The sequence below is a fragment of the Labeo rohita genome, chromosome 6 (genome assembly GCF_022985175.1).
Source record: "Labeo rohita strain BAU-BD-2019 chromosome 6, IGBB_LRoh.1.0, whole genome shotgun sequence".
Lineage (NCBI taxonomy): Eukaryota > Metazoa > Chordata > Actinopteri > Cypriniformes > Cyprinidae > Labeo > Labeo rohita.
In genome coordinates this window covers 14,784,210-14,803,488 of record NC_066874.1, presented here as the reverse complement: position 1 = coordinate 14,803,488, position 19,279 = coordinate 14,784,210, and the positions used below count along the sequence as shown (strand labels likewise).

At 36.3% G+C, this 19,279-nt stretch overlaps 1 protein-coding gene across 2 annotated transcripts in view; it reads left to right on the top strand.

Moving 5' to 3' along the window:
• The window catches only part of ntn1a (netrin 1a), an 81,050-nt gene that overhangs the window by 31,873 nt on the left and 29,898 nt on the right, over positions 1-19,279 (top strand). For both annotated transcript variants that reach the window (XM_051113333.1, XM_051113332.1), the window contains exon 2: positions 18,708-18,896. In XM_051113333.1, the coding sequence (XP_050969290.1) occupies positions 18,708-18,896 (189 nt within the window). The remainder of the gene's footprint in view (positions 1-18,707; positions 18,897-19,279) is intronic.

The window sequence follows — 19,279 nt, the reverse complement described above, 5'->3', positions numbered from 1 at the left end:
ATTCATTTCCGCACAAACATCATGGCAATGTACAACACAACGTATCTCACTTGGGAAACACTTAACGTAACGTGCAAATGCACATAACTAATGTAAATTAAGCAAGCTAGTATGCATAGGCCACGAAATGTTGGTGAAATAACATATTAGCGGGCCAGAAAGAATAATATGGTTATTTTTCCAGAAAGCTTCTTGTGCAAAATAAATTCAAGCACTTTCAAGGACCTGCATCTATGTATGTTTATTTTCAAAAACTTTCCAGGGCCTTGAATTTTTTTTTTCAGATTTACAAACTTTCAAGGATTTCAAGGACCCATGAGAACCCTGTATTTTGATTTATTTGTGTCTAAATAAACAGGCCATATATGCTTCCTAAAATCTTTTCCCATACAATCTATTCATTTACTATAACACCATAGTCCAAAAATATTATTATCAGTGTTGGTGAAAGTTACTTTTAAAAGTAAAGTATTATAATATTGCATTACTTTATAAAAAAGTATCAAATTTTGTTACTATGCCTTGCGTTATTTTTTGTTACCTAAACTGGGCTTGCTCATTTGTTTTTTTCCAATAATAAAAAACTCACAAGTTACATTTTTGTCAACTGTAAAGGCCCTTTCACACCAAAAGTGAAAGCAACAAGCTGAAGGAATTGCCTATCACGATATCTCTCAACATGGGACAGGAGAGGTGCCAGTAAATAAATGAGAAAACAAAGTAACTTGCGTTATTTATTTGACTCAGATATTTTGTTGTAAATTTAAAAGAAATGCATTACTTCACGAGTTACTTGAAAAAAGTAATCGGTCTAATTACATAACTGAGATTACTTGTAATGAGTTACCCCCAGTGATGGGAATAACAACGTTATAAATAAATGCTGTTACTAATGACATTACATTGTTCAACGAGTAATCAAACGAATTACTGCTTCCCCCGTTGCGGCGCATTACCGTTACTGACAATAAAATTCACCGTTACTATAATTTTCGTGTTGCGTTCTTCTTCTGAGGTAAATTCTGCCTTATTCCTCTTAGAGCGTCTTCTTCCAGAAATGAAAAGTAGCCGAGATGAGCCCAGAGGGTTAACAGTGTTGCTGCGGGATGTTTTTCACGTCCGCGGGTTGAAGCAACCCCAATAACATGACATTTAGTCCCTGGAAGTTTGCTCTCGCGTTGTCCCACAGCAACATTAAAATAGTGTAGATTAGTGTACAACGTTTTATTCATTTACCATATTTAATATTGGGGGCATCCAAGTTATTTGACATATTTGAGCTTTTTAAAAGAAAGTAACACAGTAGTTACTTTTTCTGGCAATAAGTTACTTTTATAATGATGTAACTCAGTTACCATTTGTGAGAAGTAACTAGTAACTATAACGAATTACTTTTTTTACCCTCAACACTGATTATTATTATTATTATTATTATTATTATTATTAATGTTTGTTAGTAGCTTTACATAATCAAGAGCTAAACAGAACAAAAGTAATCATAACATTATGACCTATTTTTGCTGGGTCTGTTTTAACGCAATAAGAAAGAGTGGGAAAAAATGAAGGGCGCTCTTGCAAAGCGAAGACAGGTTGTCGTGTGTGTTTGGGTGCGAGTGTATGTGAGAGTTTCAGTCGTGTGGAGTGATTCTCTGTTTGACAGCACTCGCATTTGTCTTGAATTAGGACTCAAAGGGCTTGAGTCAGATCCGTTTGACTCTGGGGTTCACATACAGGTGGAAACAAAAGCTTTAGCGATCTTCAGCTCTCTCAGCATGCTGGGTGGAGAAGAGAGGCGCTGCCTGAAATGTGCGTCCTGTTAAGAGTATACTGTTGACGTGTGGGACGTGATTCCCCCCCGCTGTTATTCTCCAGTGTGTCCACACCAGTTCGTCTGATCAAAGACTCAGATGGTAATATGTTCTTTTGCTGGCTGCCTCAACTCCTCTAATCTTTTATTTGTTTATTTCATGCCAAGGTGATAGTTTGGAAATCTAACACTCGTTCACTCCAGGATTGGAGGAGAGGAGAGGTGGTACCTCACTCTCTAAACATGTGATTTGTAGGTTTTCGCTTTTTCAGGACTCATTAAAAGCATTCCAGATTTGAGTCATGATTTGGCTAATAGCTGTTTATATTTTTAAGAGGTATTTTTAATGTTTACATTTTGCTTCACAATGGTGCAGACAGCTGTCTACATAAAGAATAAATAATCTCAGACAGGTATGTTTCTTGTCGAAAAAAATGACAGTGTGAGTGACAAAATGTCAGAGTCTTGGAAAAAATCCAGTACTGCTTTTAATTCACCTTGAGATATTTTAAAAGTCTATATTTTTTGCACATGTGAACTGTTGCGTAATATGATTTCATAGTTTTACAAACTCAATATTTCTGCCTATATAATGCATGTTAGATATTAGATGACTCAAATAATACAATTTTCTGTTTATATATTTGAAGCACATCAGAGCAGCATTTTACGTGTGAGATTTTCTCCATACATTGTTCTACTGTAAGTTTCCTACAGCAGTTATATGAAGGCACTGTCTGCATCAACAGATAAGCAGAGCTCCAACAGCCGCTCTAACCGAAACAAACAACGGGGATAGCGTGCAGTTGCAGTCTGTGCTATGAACTCAGGAAGATTAAGAATTAAAATTTGAGTGGAGATTCCATACGAGCACAAAGTGTGCAGTGTATCTGTTATTGTCATGATCGTTAATAATAATGGGAAAAGGTTTTCCATTCCATTCTGTTATTATTAGACTGTAAATCTAAAACATTGATTGTTTTGCGAAAAACAGCAATATGAATGAAGTGATAATTTCCCTATAAAAGAGCATTCCAGGGAGTGTGAATCAGATAAACGGCTCCGGTGTGGTCCTTGCATTTTCAATATGAGAGCAGCAAATGAAACTGACACAAACAAAGCATTTAACCATCACCAGGCAATATGTCAACAACACATTCACATGGCAGTCAGCCAGAGAGCCTCAAAAGACAGAACTGCAAACACAGTGGACATAAAAGGAGGGGGACAGACATCTTACCATAATTATGAAAATTTACTGATCCACGTGCTGTCTATTTATAGTAATGTTAACAGCAATAGCCTCTTCAAGTTACTGAACAGATATAAATAATGCAAATCATTTTGCAGTCATCAAAAGTCTATGAGGCAATGATTCTTTCTTTTTTAGTTTTTGCAACTATGAATAAAGTGACTGCAAGTTACATGTACCCTTCAAGGAATAGTTCACTCAAAAATGAAAATTCTGTCATTATTTACACACCCTCATATGACAAAAGGAGAAAATTTCATGAATGTACTCACCACTCCTTTAGGTGCCATTACTATGAATGTGATTTGGAGCTTTAAGCTTCAAAAAGGACACAAAAGCATCATAAAAGCATCATAAAAGCCTTATATTCCAAGTGTTTGGAAATCATATGATAGTTTGGGGTGAGAAACTATAAAGAAGAGGATTGATATCACTGTCAAAAAAATACAAATAAAAAATTACTGTAAAAAATTGGCAGCTGTAGTTGCCAGAATTTTACAGTAAAAAATATGGTAGCAACATTTTAGGTTTTATAGATTTAACTAACAATTTACATAAAAAATGTAATTTCAATAACTGATGCTAATATAACAACCTATTGAAGTACTGAAATCTGTTTTTACCTTTGTAATACACATAACCACCAAAAGCAGATGGTGATGGGAAAGTCACATAATGAACCAAAGCTTATCACAAGCAACTTTTAAAGGGGTACTGGATGCAAAACTCACTTTTACATGTTGTTTGAACATAAATGTGTGTTGGCAGTGTGTGTACACAACCACCCTATAATGATTAAAAAAACACCCAGTGGTTTTTAAATCGTTATAAGTATTAACCCCTTTTTTTCACATCAAGCCATTCTCAGAATCGTCTATGTGATGTCACGTGGCTAAAGTAAACAGAACGACTTGTCAGCCCACAAAAGAGAGGGAAGGGGTGAGCAGAGCTCATTAGCATTTAAAGGCAAATGCAACAAAATGGATCGCCCTCAAAAGGGCTTATTTTAACAAGGTAAAAAGGGTGTTTTTTACACTACCACTGAGAAACTGTAACCAAAGTATGTTATAGACTTCTCATTAAGACCCTAATGAATCATATCAACTTATGGAAAATGTGCAGCTGATGACCCCTTTAAATACTAACAAGTGTAGAAGGTGCACAGTGTCAAACATTAATTTAACAATATTAGATGTAACAAACAACTCTAATGTACACAACTGATAAGGAAAAACTAAGAATAAACACAGTTATTTCAATTAAAAAACATCAAATTTAAAATGGAACACAGGGAATTCTGGGAATGTCAATTTACGGCTGTTCACTGTAAATTATATGTTCTTTTTAACTTCCAAAAAACTGTACTACCGTAAAATTACATGTAATTTCCAATACAGTTTTCACTGTATATAGCAGGGGAACTTACCGTTAACCAATTAATAGGTTTTTACTGTAGCATTTTTACAGTCTTTTACCGTTAAAATCACGGCTATTTTTACTGTGTCTTTAAGATTTTCAGGGAAAACAAACATGTTGACAAACTATTATAATTATTACGATTAAAATATAGACCACAAGTTGAATGGAAAACTGTTATGCTATTTTTTACGGCTTTATATATTAAATTAAATTAAATTAAATTAAAAAAAAAACAAAACAAAACAAAACAAAACAAAACCAGACAAAAAAAAAAAAACTTACACTCCATTTTTTGGCAGTGTATTTCAGTGTAGTGGCATTTAAAGGATCACTAGATCACCTTCAGAAATTGAAACAACGTCAGGTTTGGAACAATATCAGGGTGATGAAAAAACTGACAGATAAATAGAAGTACTGACAGAAAAAAAAAGATTGACTGACACTGTCAGGAGAAATGTATGGCACATGCCATGAAATTATTTATTTCTCTCAGTCCAAACCACTGAATATCTTTGTCTGACCACAGAACCACAAAGCAAACGTTCATCATTGTCTCAGTGATGAAGAAAACGCATATGTTCCTTGGGGAAACTTTTTTGCCAGTATTGATTTAAGGCCCAGAGCAAAAGCCTTGAACTGACGCAACATCCGAAAAACGTATGTGCAGGCACACACATGCACTCTTACATTCCACTTACACACACACACGCACTTCATGTCATACAACCACCCAAGCACACTCCCCATGCTTAACTTTGCTGAAAGATGACCAAACCAAAACAAGGCTGATGTGGTGATATCTAATATTTTCTCATTAAGTCTTACTGGGCTCAGGGGTAATCGCATTACTTAAAAGGGCACAGAAAGATTTAAATTAAACTAGGCATGGATGGGTCCTCTTCCATGTTTGTTTAAAAGCCCACTCAGGATAGCACCCCTCGGCATAACTTTTTCTCTGATGGGCCGGTGTTAGGTGTTGGTATTGAGTCTGGCGGTACCGACCCCCGGTACAGGAATGATCTCACGCCCTGGAGTTCGTGACATATGACTGGTGATTTTTGACACTGAAGGTCAGGACTCACACCTGAGATGGTGTCGGAGCAGACAGACATCACATGCCTGAGATGTTTCTCTTCTGAAGGATGTATGAGCTGTGAGTGGATTCTTTAGCTCTAAGTCACGGAATGCGGGTTTGTTTTTACCCCTGTTTGATTTAGTGCACCACCATTTTGGTAATGCTTCACCAAGCGTGTTGTTTCATTCATTAAAAAAAATGTGTACAATAGTGTAATCACCTCCTATTCTGATGGCTATGCTTAGATTTCTATCAGTTTTTACAATAAATTTATTAGAGTATAAGCTAAAAATCATCGAAATCTGATACGTTCGACACTCTTTTCACCCTTCACTCAAATAGTTGAAACAACAATCTCTAAATTATGTGTAAGGGGTGACGTCTTTTTAGCTTCACTCTGTCTGACAGACTGTGAAAAAAAGCTAAAAGTGTTGAGTGCTGGACTGATATCCCTGATAACTGAGGAGAATTACCAATGGCCTCTAGTCTGACACTGTTTATACAGCACGCTTTTACAAAGAGTGTAATAGAGTTAGCATTAATCTCCTCACTTATTGGTGTGTTCAGACATTTCAGGAAGAGAAGACAAAATAGCCTAAACTACTTCTGATAACTTGTGTGAGTTTAGCACACTAACTTTGTTGGAATAAGGTCAGGTTAACAAGAATATGCTAAACACACTCACACCTAATAAACGGGGTGATGTAATGCTCTTTTTCACAAGCTTCGACTAAATGCATCTGTGTGAAAAAAAAAAAAAAAAAAAAACATTCATCAGTGCCAGGTAATCAAGCACTAAGAGAGTGTTTAAGGAAATCCTCATGTTTGCAGAGGAAGGAAATGAATGGTCACTAGCAGAGAGTCAAGTTGCAGGCAGAGACATAGATCTAAGTGCAGGAATTTAATAAATGAAACAAAAAGGCAAACACAAAGCACGAGCGTTACACCAAACAACTGACAAAGCAGAAGAGAGACACAAGGGCTATACACTAGAGAACAAAAGAGACCAATGAGTAACCATTACAACAAACAAGGTATAGGTGTGGTCAATGAGGGTAACTATGGAGACAAACAAGGCACACAGCAGACAGGGGCAGAGCACACTCAGGGAACATTTAGAGACCGGGGCACACCAAGCCGACTTTAAAGAACTTTTAGCTCACCCAAAAATGAAAATCTGATGTTTATCTGTTTACCCCCAGGGCATAAAAAATGTAGGTGACTTTGTTTTCTTCAGTAGAACACAAACAAAAGATTTTTAACTCAAACCATTGCAGTCTGTCGGTCATATAATGGCAGTTAATGGGACCACGGCTTTGAGAGTCAAAAAAACATACACAGACAGAACCAAATTAAACCCTGCAGCTGAACAGTATTTATATCTCTTTTTTTACCTATGATCCACTGTAATGTCCAACTGTCCTTAGCGTGTTCACAACAGCTGCGTGTGATGCGTCAACATGCTCTGGCATCAAATTTTCATTTTTGGGTGAACGATCCCTTTAAGCAGCTCAAGTTGTTATGAAAAAAATACTCACATATTGGAATGCTTGGGTAAGATCATGTAACATTAGACAACATATTGAATTGGGTGAACTGCCACCGACGTGTGGAACACACCAAACAAACTAGCCCGACAAACGTTGGCCGACTGACGGCTTGGTGTGTCCTGACCTTAAGGAACAGCTTCTGTAGGCAGAAAGTTCGGGGACAACCTCCTTGGCCGTAACAGGACAAGCTGAGGCTATGTCTAACATTGATCTGAATACATTTTAAAAAGCTCTCCATCCACACTAGCGTTTTCCAAATGTTTCATATCCACACAGAAACGTCGGAAAATGTTCAATTCGCTTTACTGCGTATGTGTGAAACCTCATAAAAGTTCACTGAGATGATACAGGCAAAACAGAAATAAGTTTTCATGCAATTTTCTGGCAGGATCATTTACGAAAATATTGTCACACGTCCAGTTCGCGCTCACTCACCATGTTTGATCTACAATGCAACTGCTCTCATGTTTTAGCAAAACAGCAATCGAAAGTAAATATCTGTCATCTTTGCAGGACTGTAATATGAAGAGTGTACAAAGTAACATCTGTAGCGACAGTGTGAAAGTGAACAGCACATAACAGGCACAATACTAGTATAAACACAGATGTCTGTTAATACAATATGCTACCTGATCTCATGACCAAAATGTATCTGTGGGAACTTTTTCACAAGACGTGAAATATGTACCATATACGTACATATTACCGCAGTTTCCAACAGAAATGAACACTAGAGGTGGTAAAGCATCAAGCACTTGTAATTGTTTTTGTACACAGTTATGATTACAGCTCCATATGTTTTGCTTTCTGTTGTTGACCCCCGCAAGATTACTACCCCCCTAGTATTGGTAGGTTTAGTGTTAGGTGTGGGGGAGGGGTTTGGAGGAGTTGCCAGGTTCACGTTTTTCCCCGGAATACTTTAACACTGTTGCTGCGGGTTGTTATTCGTGTCCGTGGGTTGAAGCAACCACAATAACGTTACATTTAGCCCCTGGAATGCAAATTTTACTAGGGGAAGCCCCCTCAAAACATGATTGGGCTACTTTTGGGCTATTTTTAAATAGCAATTTGGTGGGTTTGGTTGTAAAAACCTGACAACCCTGATGTAGCGATTTCAATGAGAGGGGGTAATATTTTGGCAAGGGGTCGAAAATGGACACAACACCAGATGTAACAAGCTTGGAATTGGACTTAGAATGTGGAATCCTTGGGTGTGAACCCCATGAAAAACATGACTCATGATGAAAGAGCTGAAAGATGTGCGAAAAACAAGCTAAAACGGCATGCTTGTGATTGCGTTTTTACATCACATTCACTTTTGTTTATACTATAAGGTGGGTTTAGGTCTAGTGCAGATGGTACGTTATTTTAAAATGTCATGGAGCATTAGAGTTGTAGTCAAGTCGAACTGCTGTGACAAGTACACAACCAGCATCACATAAAACGTACAATATGTATGCTCAGCTGTTCAAGGGAAAAAACGAACACACTTTAAGTGGCACTCAGTGGACATTTCTGTTGGAAAAATACGTATTTTGCATTTTGCAAAAAAGTTCCCACAGGTACGTTTTCGTCATGGGTTGACGATTATGTATCAAATGACTAAACGTGTCAGACTAAACATATGTGTCATATGAGGCTGCCGGGCTTTCAGAGCACTGAGGCCGTAGGGCTAGCAATGCTGGCCGCCTGTACCAACATCAACGGAGGGTCCGCCACACTGGACACCAATCTCATCTGCACTGAGATGGGTCCAGTGGACGAAATGGTGCAGGCTAATATTATAAGTGGAGACCCAAGCTTTGCGGCCCACTGGAGCTTGAGCAGCATAGGGAAAATTTCAGTCTCAGTTGGCTCCTCCTCCACCTTTCTCCCACAGAGGAGGAACCACTCAGCTGAAGAGCTAGCGCCACATTATTGCAAAATGTCTACCAAAAACCAGGATGGGAAAGTTGTATGCCGAGTGGTTCATTGAGTCCAGAGCAATAAAACGTCATAAGCGTACTGTCCGGAAAGTGTATGGTATGCTAAGTCCAAAAACTCACGGGTGTGGTCCTTGAGGGAGCGTTCGCCCTGGCGCAGGAGGATGAGACACATTCCTGCTAGATCCATGATAGTTGGTCAGTTGCCCTGTCAAGTAGCAGGCAGAGAAGGCAGGCAGAAACATTGATCTAAGTGCAGGAATTTAATAAAAGAAACAAAACAGCAAACACAAACGCAAAGAACATGATGAACATGCGCATTGCATCACATCTGACTTAAACACAATAGAGACACAAGGACTGGAGGGGACAAAAGGGACCAATGAGTAACAATTCACAACAAACAAGATATGGGTGTGGATAATAAAGGTAACTATGGAGACAAACAAGGTACACAACAAACAGGGGAAGAGCACACAGAGGGAACACTTAACACAGAAAGTAGTCTGCGGAATCTTTCATCTCTATTTTGGCCATGTCTACATTAATCCAGATGCATTTGAAAATGGTGTTTTCATGATAAAATGCGCGTCACCGCAGTTCTGACTTGAAACGTCCGTTGAGTGGCACTATAACTAATGGTCTGTGATGTTTTAAAATAACGAACCATCTGCACCTAAACCTTCCTGCTAGTATGAACAAAAGTGAATGTGATGTAAAAATGCAATCGCAAGCATGACATTTTACCTTGTTTTTCGATCTCTCATCTTTCAGCTCTTTTATGAGTTATTTTTCACGGGATTCGTACCCAAGGATTCAACATCCTAAGTCCAATTCCACGCTGGCTGAGCTACCGAGCAAGCTTGTCATGTCTGGAAAGAGAAACATATGTAGCTGTAATCATTAACTGTGTACGAAAATGATTACAAGTTCTCACTGTTTTACCACCTGTAGTGTTCATATCTGTTGGAAACTGCTGTAATATCTACTTATTGGTATGTATTTCGCATCTTGCGAAAAGTTCCTACAGGCAAGTTTTCGTCATGTGATCACATCGGACACAGACGGAACAGACATGATACGTTTTTATGCAATTCCTCATCATTTCATTTTATGTAGGAAAGGTTGCACTTACTCACCATTATATGTCTATATCTAAAACTCAAATGCACTTATGTTTTGCCACAAACAACAATTACAAGTACATTTTTTTTGTAATCTTTGCAGGACTGTGATATGAAGAGCGTAAAACGTAACATCTGTAGCAACAATGTTAAAGTAAATAGCACCAAACACCATAGAATACCCTAGAACTGTCACTTGTATAGCTTTGAATGGGGAAAAATGCAAAGCTCATTATGGCCGCGAGGCCCCGCCTTCGGAATAAATGAGCCAATCGCTAATCAGTAAAGTCAGCGCTTCACAGCAGCTGCCATTAGAAGTCCCGGCTGCTGTAGAAACAGTCTGCGTTCTGAGACGTGGGCTCAGTACTGCGCATGCACACTGGCTGATCTCGCCTGAAAAATAAGCTTTTTTTAATGCTATTGGAGCGTAAGGAACAATATTTATGAGGCAGTTGTTGTCAGATTTCATTGGTGATTTCAAATATGAAATTTAATCGTAAGCTTGGTGAACAGCTTTGGAGAATTTTTGATGTTTCCCCATTCAAAGAGTTAGGAGCTGCACTTGCCTGCCCGAGAGGCATTTCAAAGATGGCCTCCAAGTAAAATGACTTGTTTTAAAGGGTCTTTGATAGCATATAACAAGCATGATAATGGTATAAACACAGATATCTATTGGTACAGTATGTGTCACATGATTAAACATGACTGAGCCATTGTTTTCACAGTCCACGCCACAGTGTGAAAACGGAGCTTTCAAATTGATCTACTTTGGAGAGTTTTTCGAAAAAGCTTGGTTTTCAAAGCACCGTGTGTGGATGGAAGACCAAAACAGAGACAAAAATATGCATTTGCAAACAGAAACGTATTGGCGTGGACAAGGCTTTTAACTGGGCAATTGAGACTTGAGGCAATGAGATTATGTGGGAAGACTACAGAGTGTCACTGAACTAGAAAATAAATAGTAAATAAATATAGGACACTACAATCCCAACAGATATTTATACATTTTAGCAGAAAAGTTGTTTTGCCTTTGAAAGTTGTCCAAATGAAGTTTTTGCAATGCCTATTACTAACTAAAAATTAAGTTTTGACATAGCCTATTTACAGTAGGAAATTAAAAAAAATATCTTCATGGAACATAATCTTTACTTAATATCCTATTGATTTTCAGGATTGGACTCATACAATATATTTTTGCAGATTGATACAAAAACCTGTTCTACTTAAGACTGGTTTTGTGATCCAGGGTCACATATATACACTGTAAGATTATTATTATTATTTTTTTAATGTTTTTAAAAGAAGTCTCTTCTGTTCTGACCTTCTATTCATCAAAGAATCCTGAAAAAATTGTACACAACTGTTTTCAACATCAGTAATAATAATAATAATAATAAATGTTTCTTGAGCAGCTAATCAGCATATTAGAATGATTTCTGAAAGATCATGTGACTGGAGTAATGATGATAAAAATTCAGCTTTGCCCTCACAGGAATATACAACTTTTTTAAAAATGTCAAATAGATAAGTAAACAAGAATTTCACAATATTACTCTTTTTGATGTAATTTGGATCAAATAAATGTAACATTTTAACATTAAAAACTTTTGAACAGAAGTGTGTTAGCATTATTTCCCGGGTTCAGAATAAAAAGGTGCTAACAAATAACAAGCACAACAAAATCAAAATTCTTCTAAGAACTCTCTTAAGGCAGTAAAAAAAAACCAATTAGCTGCACTCGAAGGCTATCACCTTACACTCTTTTCCTCACGGCTGTACGTGTTTATCAGCCTCTCAGTGAGCCGATCCAAACTAAAGAGGGGACAGAGACAAAACGCATCTGGTTTGGCTTTCTCCTCAACCCAGCCAATCAGAAGAGTCATCTCTTCCCCTTATCTCTGCCTGGAGTTTATCAGCTAAGTGGATGTGTAGCTACAAGTGTGAATAGCTTGTTTTGTCGGCTTCACCCATGAGGGTTTTCATCCTCTGTGAATATTCTGCATTCACCAGCCTGATTGGACGTCTAGGTAATCTTTCATTCTGTTAGGCCAGATGCTGTTTCATTCTGTGGTTAGGAAGTACCACCATAGGGATGAGCTTTTCCTCCCACTTCCTAAAGCTTCTGTAATCTTGTTCCGTCACATAAGGCAACATTTAAATTATGATCATGCTTTTAAGGCAGATGACATGACAAGATTAGTGAGTCTGAAAGCACTTCAAAGACACGGGGAAGCATGCAGGCCGAATAAGGTGTGAGAGTGGGTGTCAAAGGGCAAAATGAGCAGATCTCAAGCTGTAGAAGTGAAACAAAATGCGTCTGACAGCGAGTTGATTGTGGGGGACGACATAACGCACAGCCGCTTTGTGTTTGAGAGGCATTCAGAGGCAGCCACCCTGAATCCTGCATGCCTGTAAAAAAGCAGGTGTGAGGAGGCCAGATGCTTTGTGTGTGTGTGTTCATACAGACAGGGTCGTATCACAACAATCACAATCTCAGTCATGAGGAAACCAGATGAGATACTGAAACAGCTTTTTCCAGCTGCCCAATGTGTGTTGAGGTTGTTTTTTCATGACTGAGGGCAAGAGGAAGCAGAGTGAGCCAAATACTACCAATAGCCTCACATGTTGACAGTGCAATTTCCTTTCAGTGGAGCTGTTTTAGGTGCATAGTGATGCTACAACAGTGTTTTCCAGCTGTTATGCTCATGAAAAAAAAAAAAAAAAAATATATATATATATACATATATATATATATATATATAGATAGATAGATATATAGATATAGATATATACGTATATATATATATATATATATATATATATATATATAAAATCACATTCATTGACAGTCTAAAACTATCAGCAAATGATAAATTAAATCAAATCTTGGTTAACAACTGCAACAAATTACAATCTGAGACAGCGCATGCTGCCCAATCCATATAAAACATCACTTCTTTTACCACAGATTGTTTTAAATCATGTTATGAAGGAAGAAAGAATACAGCTGAAAGGTTTTCGGGTGATGTCATTGTAATAACAGATTTTTCTCATTACTTTGGTAAAACATACTGTTGTGATTAGTTTTCTCAGTTTTATGTCTGTCCAATAGCAATATAAGGATTTTTTGTGCCTTGAAAATGTAATAAAATGTGGTACTTTTTTTTTTTCTTTTTTTCCCATCGAAAACAACTTGGATTTTCTGTTTATCAATAAGCTCAGCAAGTCTGTAGAAATTTAAAGAAGCCACAGACTGCATAGTGGATTGCATTTGCCTTGTTAGCAAAAGTGAATAATCCATAGCTAGAGGGTAGGAAGGATCAGTTTCCACTGGGATCCAAACAAGCAGGCAGAATTAATACCAACAGTATGCCTGTTTGAAAGCAAACAAACCGTGCATAGAGTAAGTTTGAAGAGGAGACACTTCTAGGACAGGCCAAATTATCATTCTTTATGTCCTGCAGGCATCTCGAAAAACCTATTCCAAGTTTTAATTTCGTTGGCAGCAAGTGGAAAATCTGTGGAGATGAGCCAAGAGTATTTTGGGAGATACTAAGTGGAGTTTTTCCAATAAACTTAAAGTCACTTTTTACCAACACAACTAACACAAACAGACTAAGTGTCATAATCAGAATCAAAATCTCTGTTACTTAAAATCAGAAGGAGAAAAATAATTAGAAAGGAATATACGGCCCAGCAAGGCAAAACTCCACTGTTACGCTCCATTGGTGATGATGCTTTTTGGAGACGCAGCCCTGAATGTTTTCGAGGCAGTGTCAAAGTGAAAGATCCAGAGAGTGGCGCTAAAACACACGTTTAATACGTGACCATGGAACGTTTTTATTATTTTGGTACAGGTACGTATTGCTGCACTTTTATTACACTGCTTGAGGTACGTATTGCACCTGTTCAGAAGTAATAAATCCAGTGAGTGTTAATGCTCTATCGTGTTGGAAAATCCACTACACCAAACCCAAACCTAAACCTACCAGATAGTGTTAACAAATGCAAAAGTGATATAAAAACACATTTTGTTGATGTAGTCGTGCTATTTTAACTTACTTATTTGAGCTGTTTTGTCAAACCGTAGTTTCACAGGGTTCGTACCAGAGCTCTTCATCACTCATTTTCAAAGTATCAATTTTAAAATCGCGCAGGATGTTACAATTGTTTTAAAGTCATAACATAATATTCTGCAAATAATTGTGTAAAAATCAAGCTTTATTCATCAAAACTCTGTCCTGTAAATCATACTATGTGTGAAAAGGAATAAAAGTTAAAAATAGTTTTATTGCCTCTACACTGCAAAAATAGTTGTTTAAACTTAAAATAATTTGTTACTCCGCTGGCTTAAAATTTTTAGTTTAGGCAACTAAAATAGTCCAGTTGTCACTTAAATTAACATTAAGTAACTTAAAATTTCAAGACAATTTTTTTTTTAAATTATTTTAATTTTTTATTTATCTATTTTTACAGTGTAGGTACGTGTGTTTTTTTTTTGTTGTTGTTGTTGTTGTTTTTTTTGTTTTTGTTTTTTAATATGCATATAGAGGAACGTATTTCCAATGAGCCTATGTTGCAAAACTCAGTAACTACACATTCTGTCAACATCAAATTAATACCCAAGTCAAAACATTATTAACATTATTTCTGTTTTCTGAAAGAATGAAATCATGAGATTAATTGTGTGTTTTTTTCTGTTAATATCTCAAATTATATATTGAATGTGCAGAATATGCAGAAACCTCGAAATATTCTCTGTGTCTCTCTGTGCTTTGGAACAATACTTATGAAAAACACTGTACAAATATACTTGTATTGTATTTTACATTACGTGAACTTGCAGTGTATGTACACAAGAAGATGATGAGTATTACAATGTAACTACAAGGACTTAATGTGGGTTAAGAATTGGTTTATGGTTAGTACTATAAATACAAAGGGAATATATGGCTTTAGTAGCTAATTATTTACAATTATTTGCAATCAACATGTCTATATACCAGTGCTGGCGGTAATGCATTATTTGAGTTATGTGATCAGATTACTTTTTTCAAGTAACTAGTAAAGTAACGCATTACTTTTTTTATTTACAAGAAAGTTACTTTTTCAAATAAGTAACATTAGTTACTTTTGTTTCCCATTTATTGATTGAAATCTCTCCTGTCCATGTTGAGAGAAATTGGGAGTAGCATGTTACTTTAGTTCTAGAATAAATTTGAACAAGCTTTAAATAATCTCATTCATTCACACACACACAAACAAAAAACAGATTCAATATTCCTCAAAATAAATAAAAACAGTGAACTGCAACATGGTACAAATATCCTTTATGTATTTAATCCCATTTTATTAACCAGTGTCTTAGCTGCTGACCTTCAATGATCCAATTCAACCAAACTAATAAACAAAAATGACATAAAAAGCAACTAAATAACATAATTTGTTACTTTTTAGAGAGTAACTCAATATTGTAATGCATTACTTTTAACAGTAACTTTTCCCAGCACTGCTTTATATGTTTCTGAATGAATGGATCGCAAGGGATTCATCATATTTGGCAGTCTTTGGCAGTAAGAAGTACTAGACTATTTTCATACAAACAGAGTGTAAAAAATTATAGGGTATTAAATCAGTCAAAAAACAAAAAAGCCATTAAAGCCACTGTTTTAGTTCCTGTCTTGGTAAAGTTACTGCATTTGCTTTTGTTGTTATGCCCTCTCATCAAATTGCTTATTTTGTCTTGAAGTCTCCTACTGTAGCATCAGGCCAAATAAACACTGTGTTGAAGTTGCTCCGAGAATGTGCATCAGCCATGCCTTGCCAGCAGTTGTCTGTGCTTGAACAGCCCAAAGCATTTTGGTAGGAGGGTTGGGATTTATTGTTGAATAATACATGAGGAGGAGCCACACCAATGTCTCACCCAGGCTTAATGAAAGAGAACATGTCTGCACACAAATCAGTCATGAATAAACATCAGACCGTAATTAAACTTGGTGGCAGCAACTTTATTCATTAGTAAACAAGCAGGAGCGCAGCTTCCTGTGCATGGTGGGGATTGGGAATGGAATGGTAATTGGAAGCCTTGTCTGATATTGCTTGGCATCATTGGGAAAGAGCAGGCCTGGTCAGATGAAAAAGCTCAGAAGCTGACCTCATTATCAGAAGTTAATTCCCTGGCACTTAATTTGCTGCAGTTGGTAAAGACATAGCTGTCAAACTGAGGCTTGTATCTACTGCATAATAATTAGAGAATGTCTCTTAATTCTTGTCTCATGACTTTAACAAGATAAGATATACTTTATTCACGTGATAGAGCAGTGGCACGTGGATGTGCCTACAGGTGGTACTCATAAACATTATAGGAATGTTTGTGTAATATACTTTTTTTTTTCCAAGTTTAATATTGCTTTGTGTGTCTAAATCTCTAGTAAACAGTGCACCCAGAAAACAATGTTAATCCGAAAACGTGCATGTGATGTGGTAAAATTAAAATCTAAAACTATCTGAAAAATGTTATTCATATCAACAAAATGAAATATTTTACTCATTTCAAAAATAATATTTTTGTTTTTTAATATTGGAGACTCACTACAATTTAAAAGTTTGGAGTCAATATTTTTTGGGCTATTATTTTGAAAGAAATTAAAACTTTTATTCAGCAAGGATGCATTAAATTGATCAAATGTAACATTAGCATTACAAAAGATTTCTATTTCAAATAAATGCTGTTCTTGAACTTGTTGTTGAACTTTTTATTCCTCAGTGAATCAAAAGCAGCACAAATATGTTAACACTGATAATAATGTGAAATCAGCATATTAGAATGATTTCTGAAGAATCAGGTGAAAATAAAGACTGGAGTAATGGCTGCTGAAAATTCAGTTTTGAAAATTGCAGTTTAAAATTTATTAAAATAAAATGATTATTTTACTTTTTTAACATAATTCACAATATTACTGTTTTACTATATTATTGCTCAAATATATGCAGCCTTGGTGAGTATGAGTAAAACTTTTTTTAAACTGATTTACACTCTTTGAAATGTACGATGGCATTTTAGTGCCATGCTTAAAAAAATCTAAGATTATAAGATAATATTTCAAAGATAAGGTCACAATTCTGAGAATAAAGTTGAAATATTATGAGAATAAAGTCAAAATACTACGAGAATAAAGTCAAAATACTATGTGAATAAAGTTGTAATATTACAGAGAATAAAGTCGAAATACTACGAGAATAAAGTCAAAATACTACGAGAATAAAGTCAAAATGTTCGAAAGTAAAGGTGAAAGGTTTCAAGAATGAAGTCAAAATTACAGGTGGTGGAATTTTCACAAAGAAAACAATAAATTCTGGTGGCCTGGCAACTTCTCCTAGTGCTCTCAATCCAAGGCCTTGTATGCGCAATATACGCTATACTCTCAAAATATTATAACTTTAATTTCTATGATTTGAATTAAAACATTTCCTTTATTCTTGTAGTATTTTGACTTCTTTTTCGTGTTATTTCAACGTTATTCTTGTGTTATTTCGACTTTATTCTCGTTGTACTTCAACTTTAACCTTGTAGTATTTTGACTTTATTCTCGTAGTATTTCGATTCTATTTTTGTAGTATTTCGACTCTATTCTCATTGTATTTCAACTTTAATCTCGTAGTATTTTGACACTATTCTCATTGTATTTCAACTTTAATCTCGTAGTATTTCGGCACTATTCTCATAGTATTTTGACTCTATTCTCGTAGTATTTTGATTTTATTCTCATAGTATTTCGACTCTGTTCTCGTAGTATTTCGACTTTATTCTAGTAGTATTTCGACTTTATTCCGTAGTATTTCGACTTTATTCCGTAGTGTTTCAACTCTATTCTCGTAGTATTTCGACTTTATTCTCGTAATATTTCGACAGTATTCTCATAGTATTTTGACTCTATTCTTGTAGTATTTCGAATTTGCTCTCATAGTATTTTGACTTTATTCTCGTAGTATTTCGGCACTATTCTCATAGTATTTTGACTCTATTCTCGTAGTATTTTGATTTTATTCTCATAGTATTTCGACTCTGTTCTCATAGTATTTCCACTTTATTCTAGTAGTATTTCGACTTTATTCTTGAAATATTTTGGCTTTATTCTCAGACTTTATTCTTGTAGTATTCGAATTTATTCTTGAAATATTTTTAGTATTTCGACTTTATTCTTGAAATATTTTGGCTTTATTCTCATAGTATTTAGACTCAAAAATATTACTTTAATCTCATAATCTTAAATTTTTTACATTTTTTAACGTGGCACTAAAACAGGCAGTAGAAATGCATTGTTATCCTTTCTAAATATTATATTGTGTTGTTTGGCCCTTTCATACTGTAACGCTTTAAACACCATATATTTTTAAAATAATGTAGCATTATGCCTGTGTTGCTCACTGTCCTTAAATTCAAACCAAATGCTAAAATGGAGACACTTTTTGTGACTTTTGGATGTTTTAATTTACTGTACTTGGCTTGAAATGTTTGAGAACCATTGTGACAGATCTTCCTTTTCCCTTTTCCACAGCTTGCAATTGTAACCTCCATGCGAGGCGCTGTCGTTTCAACATGGAGCTTTACAAACTCTCCGGGAGGAAAAGCGGAGGAGTCTGCCTGAACTGCCGCCACAATACGGCAGGTCGCCACTGCCACTACTGCAAGGAGGGCTACTACAGAGACATGTCTAAGCCCATCTCTCACAGAAAGGCCTGCAAAGGTATGAAGGGTACTGAATCTAAACACCATGGGCAAAAAGGGCAACTGGGTTTGGTCTTAAGGGCTCAAAGTCTGCAACTTATCACTTGGCGCTTCCTTAGGAAAGCAGAAAACGCTAAGGCTAAGTGATTAGCTGGCTGTTTTCTACACAAAGAAATTCACACAGTAACACAAAGGAACCAATTAGATGAGCTGGCGACTATTCTTAATGCGTTACCCCTCAAATGAACGAGTCAGCAGGTCCAAAGGAAGAATTCTCACATTCCTGTGCTCCTCCACCCCCATGAGTCTCTGTCAGCATGCAGCCCAAGGACAGGGATGTGGGTGGGGGAGGGGAGGAGGAGGAAGGTTACATCTTTCTGACATAGAGTTATTGGGATTCAT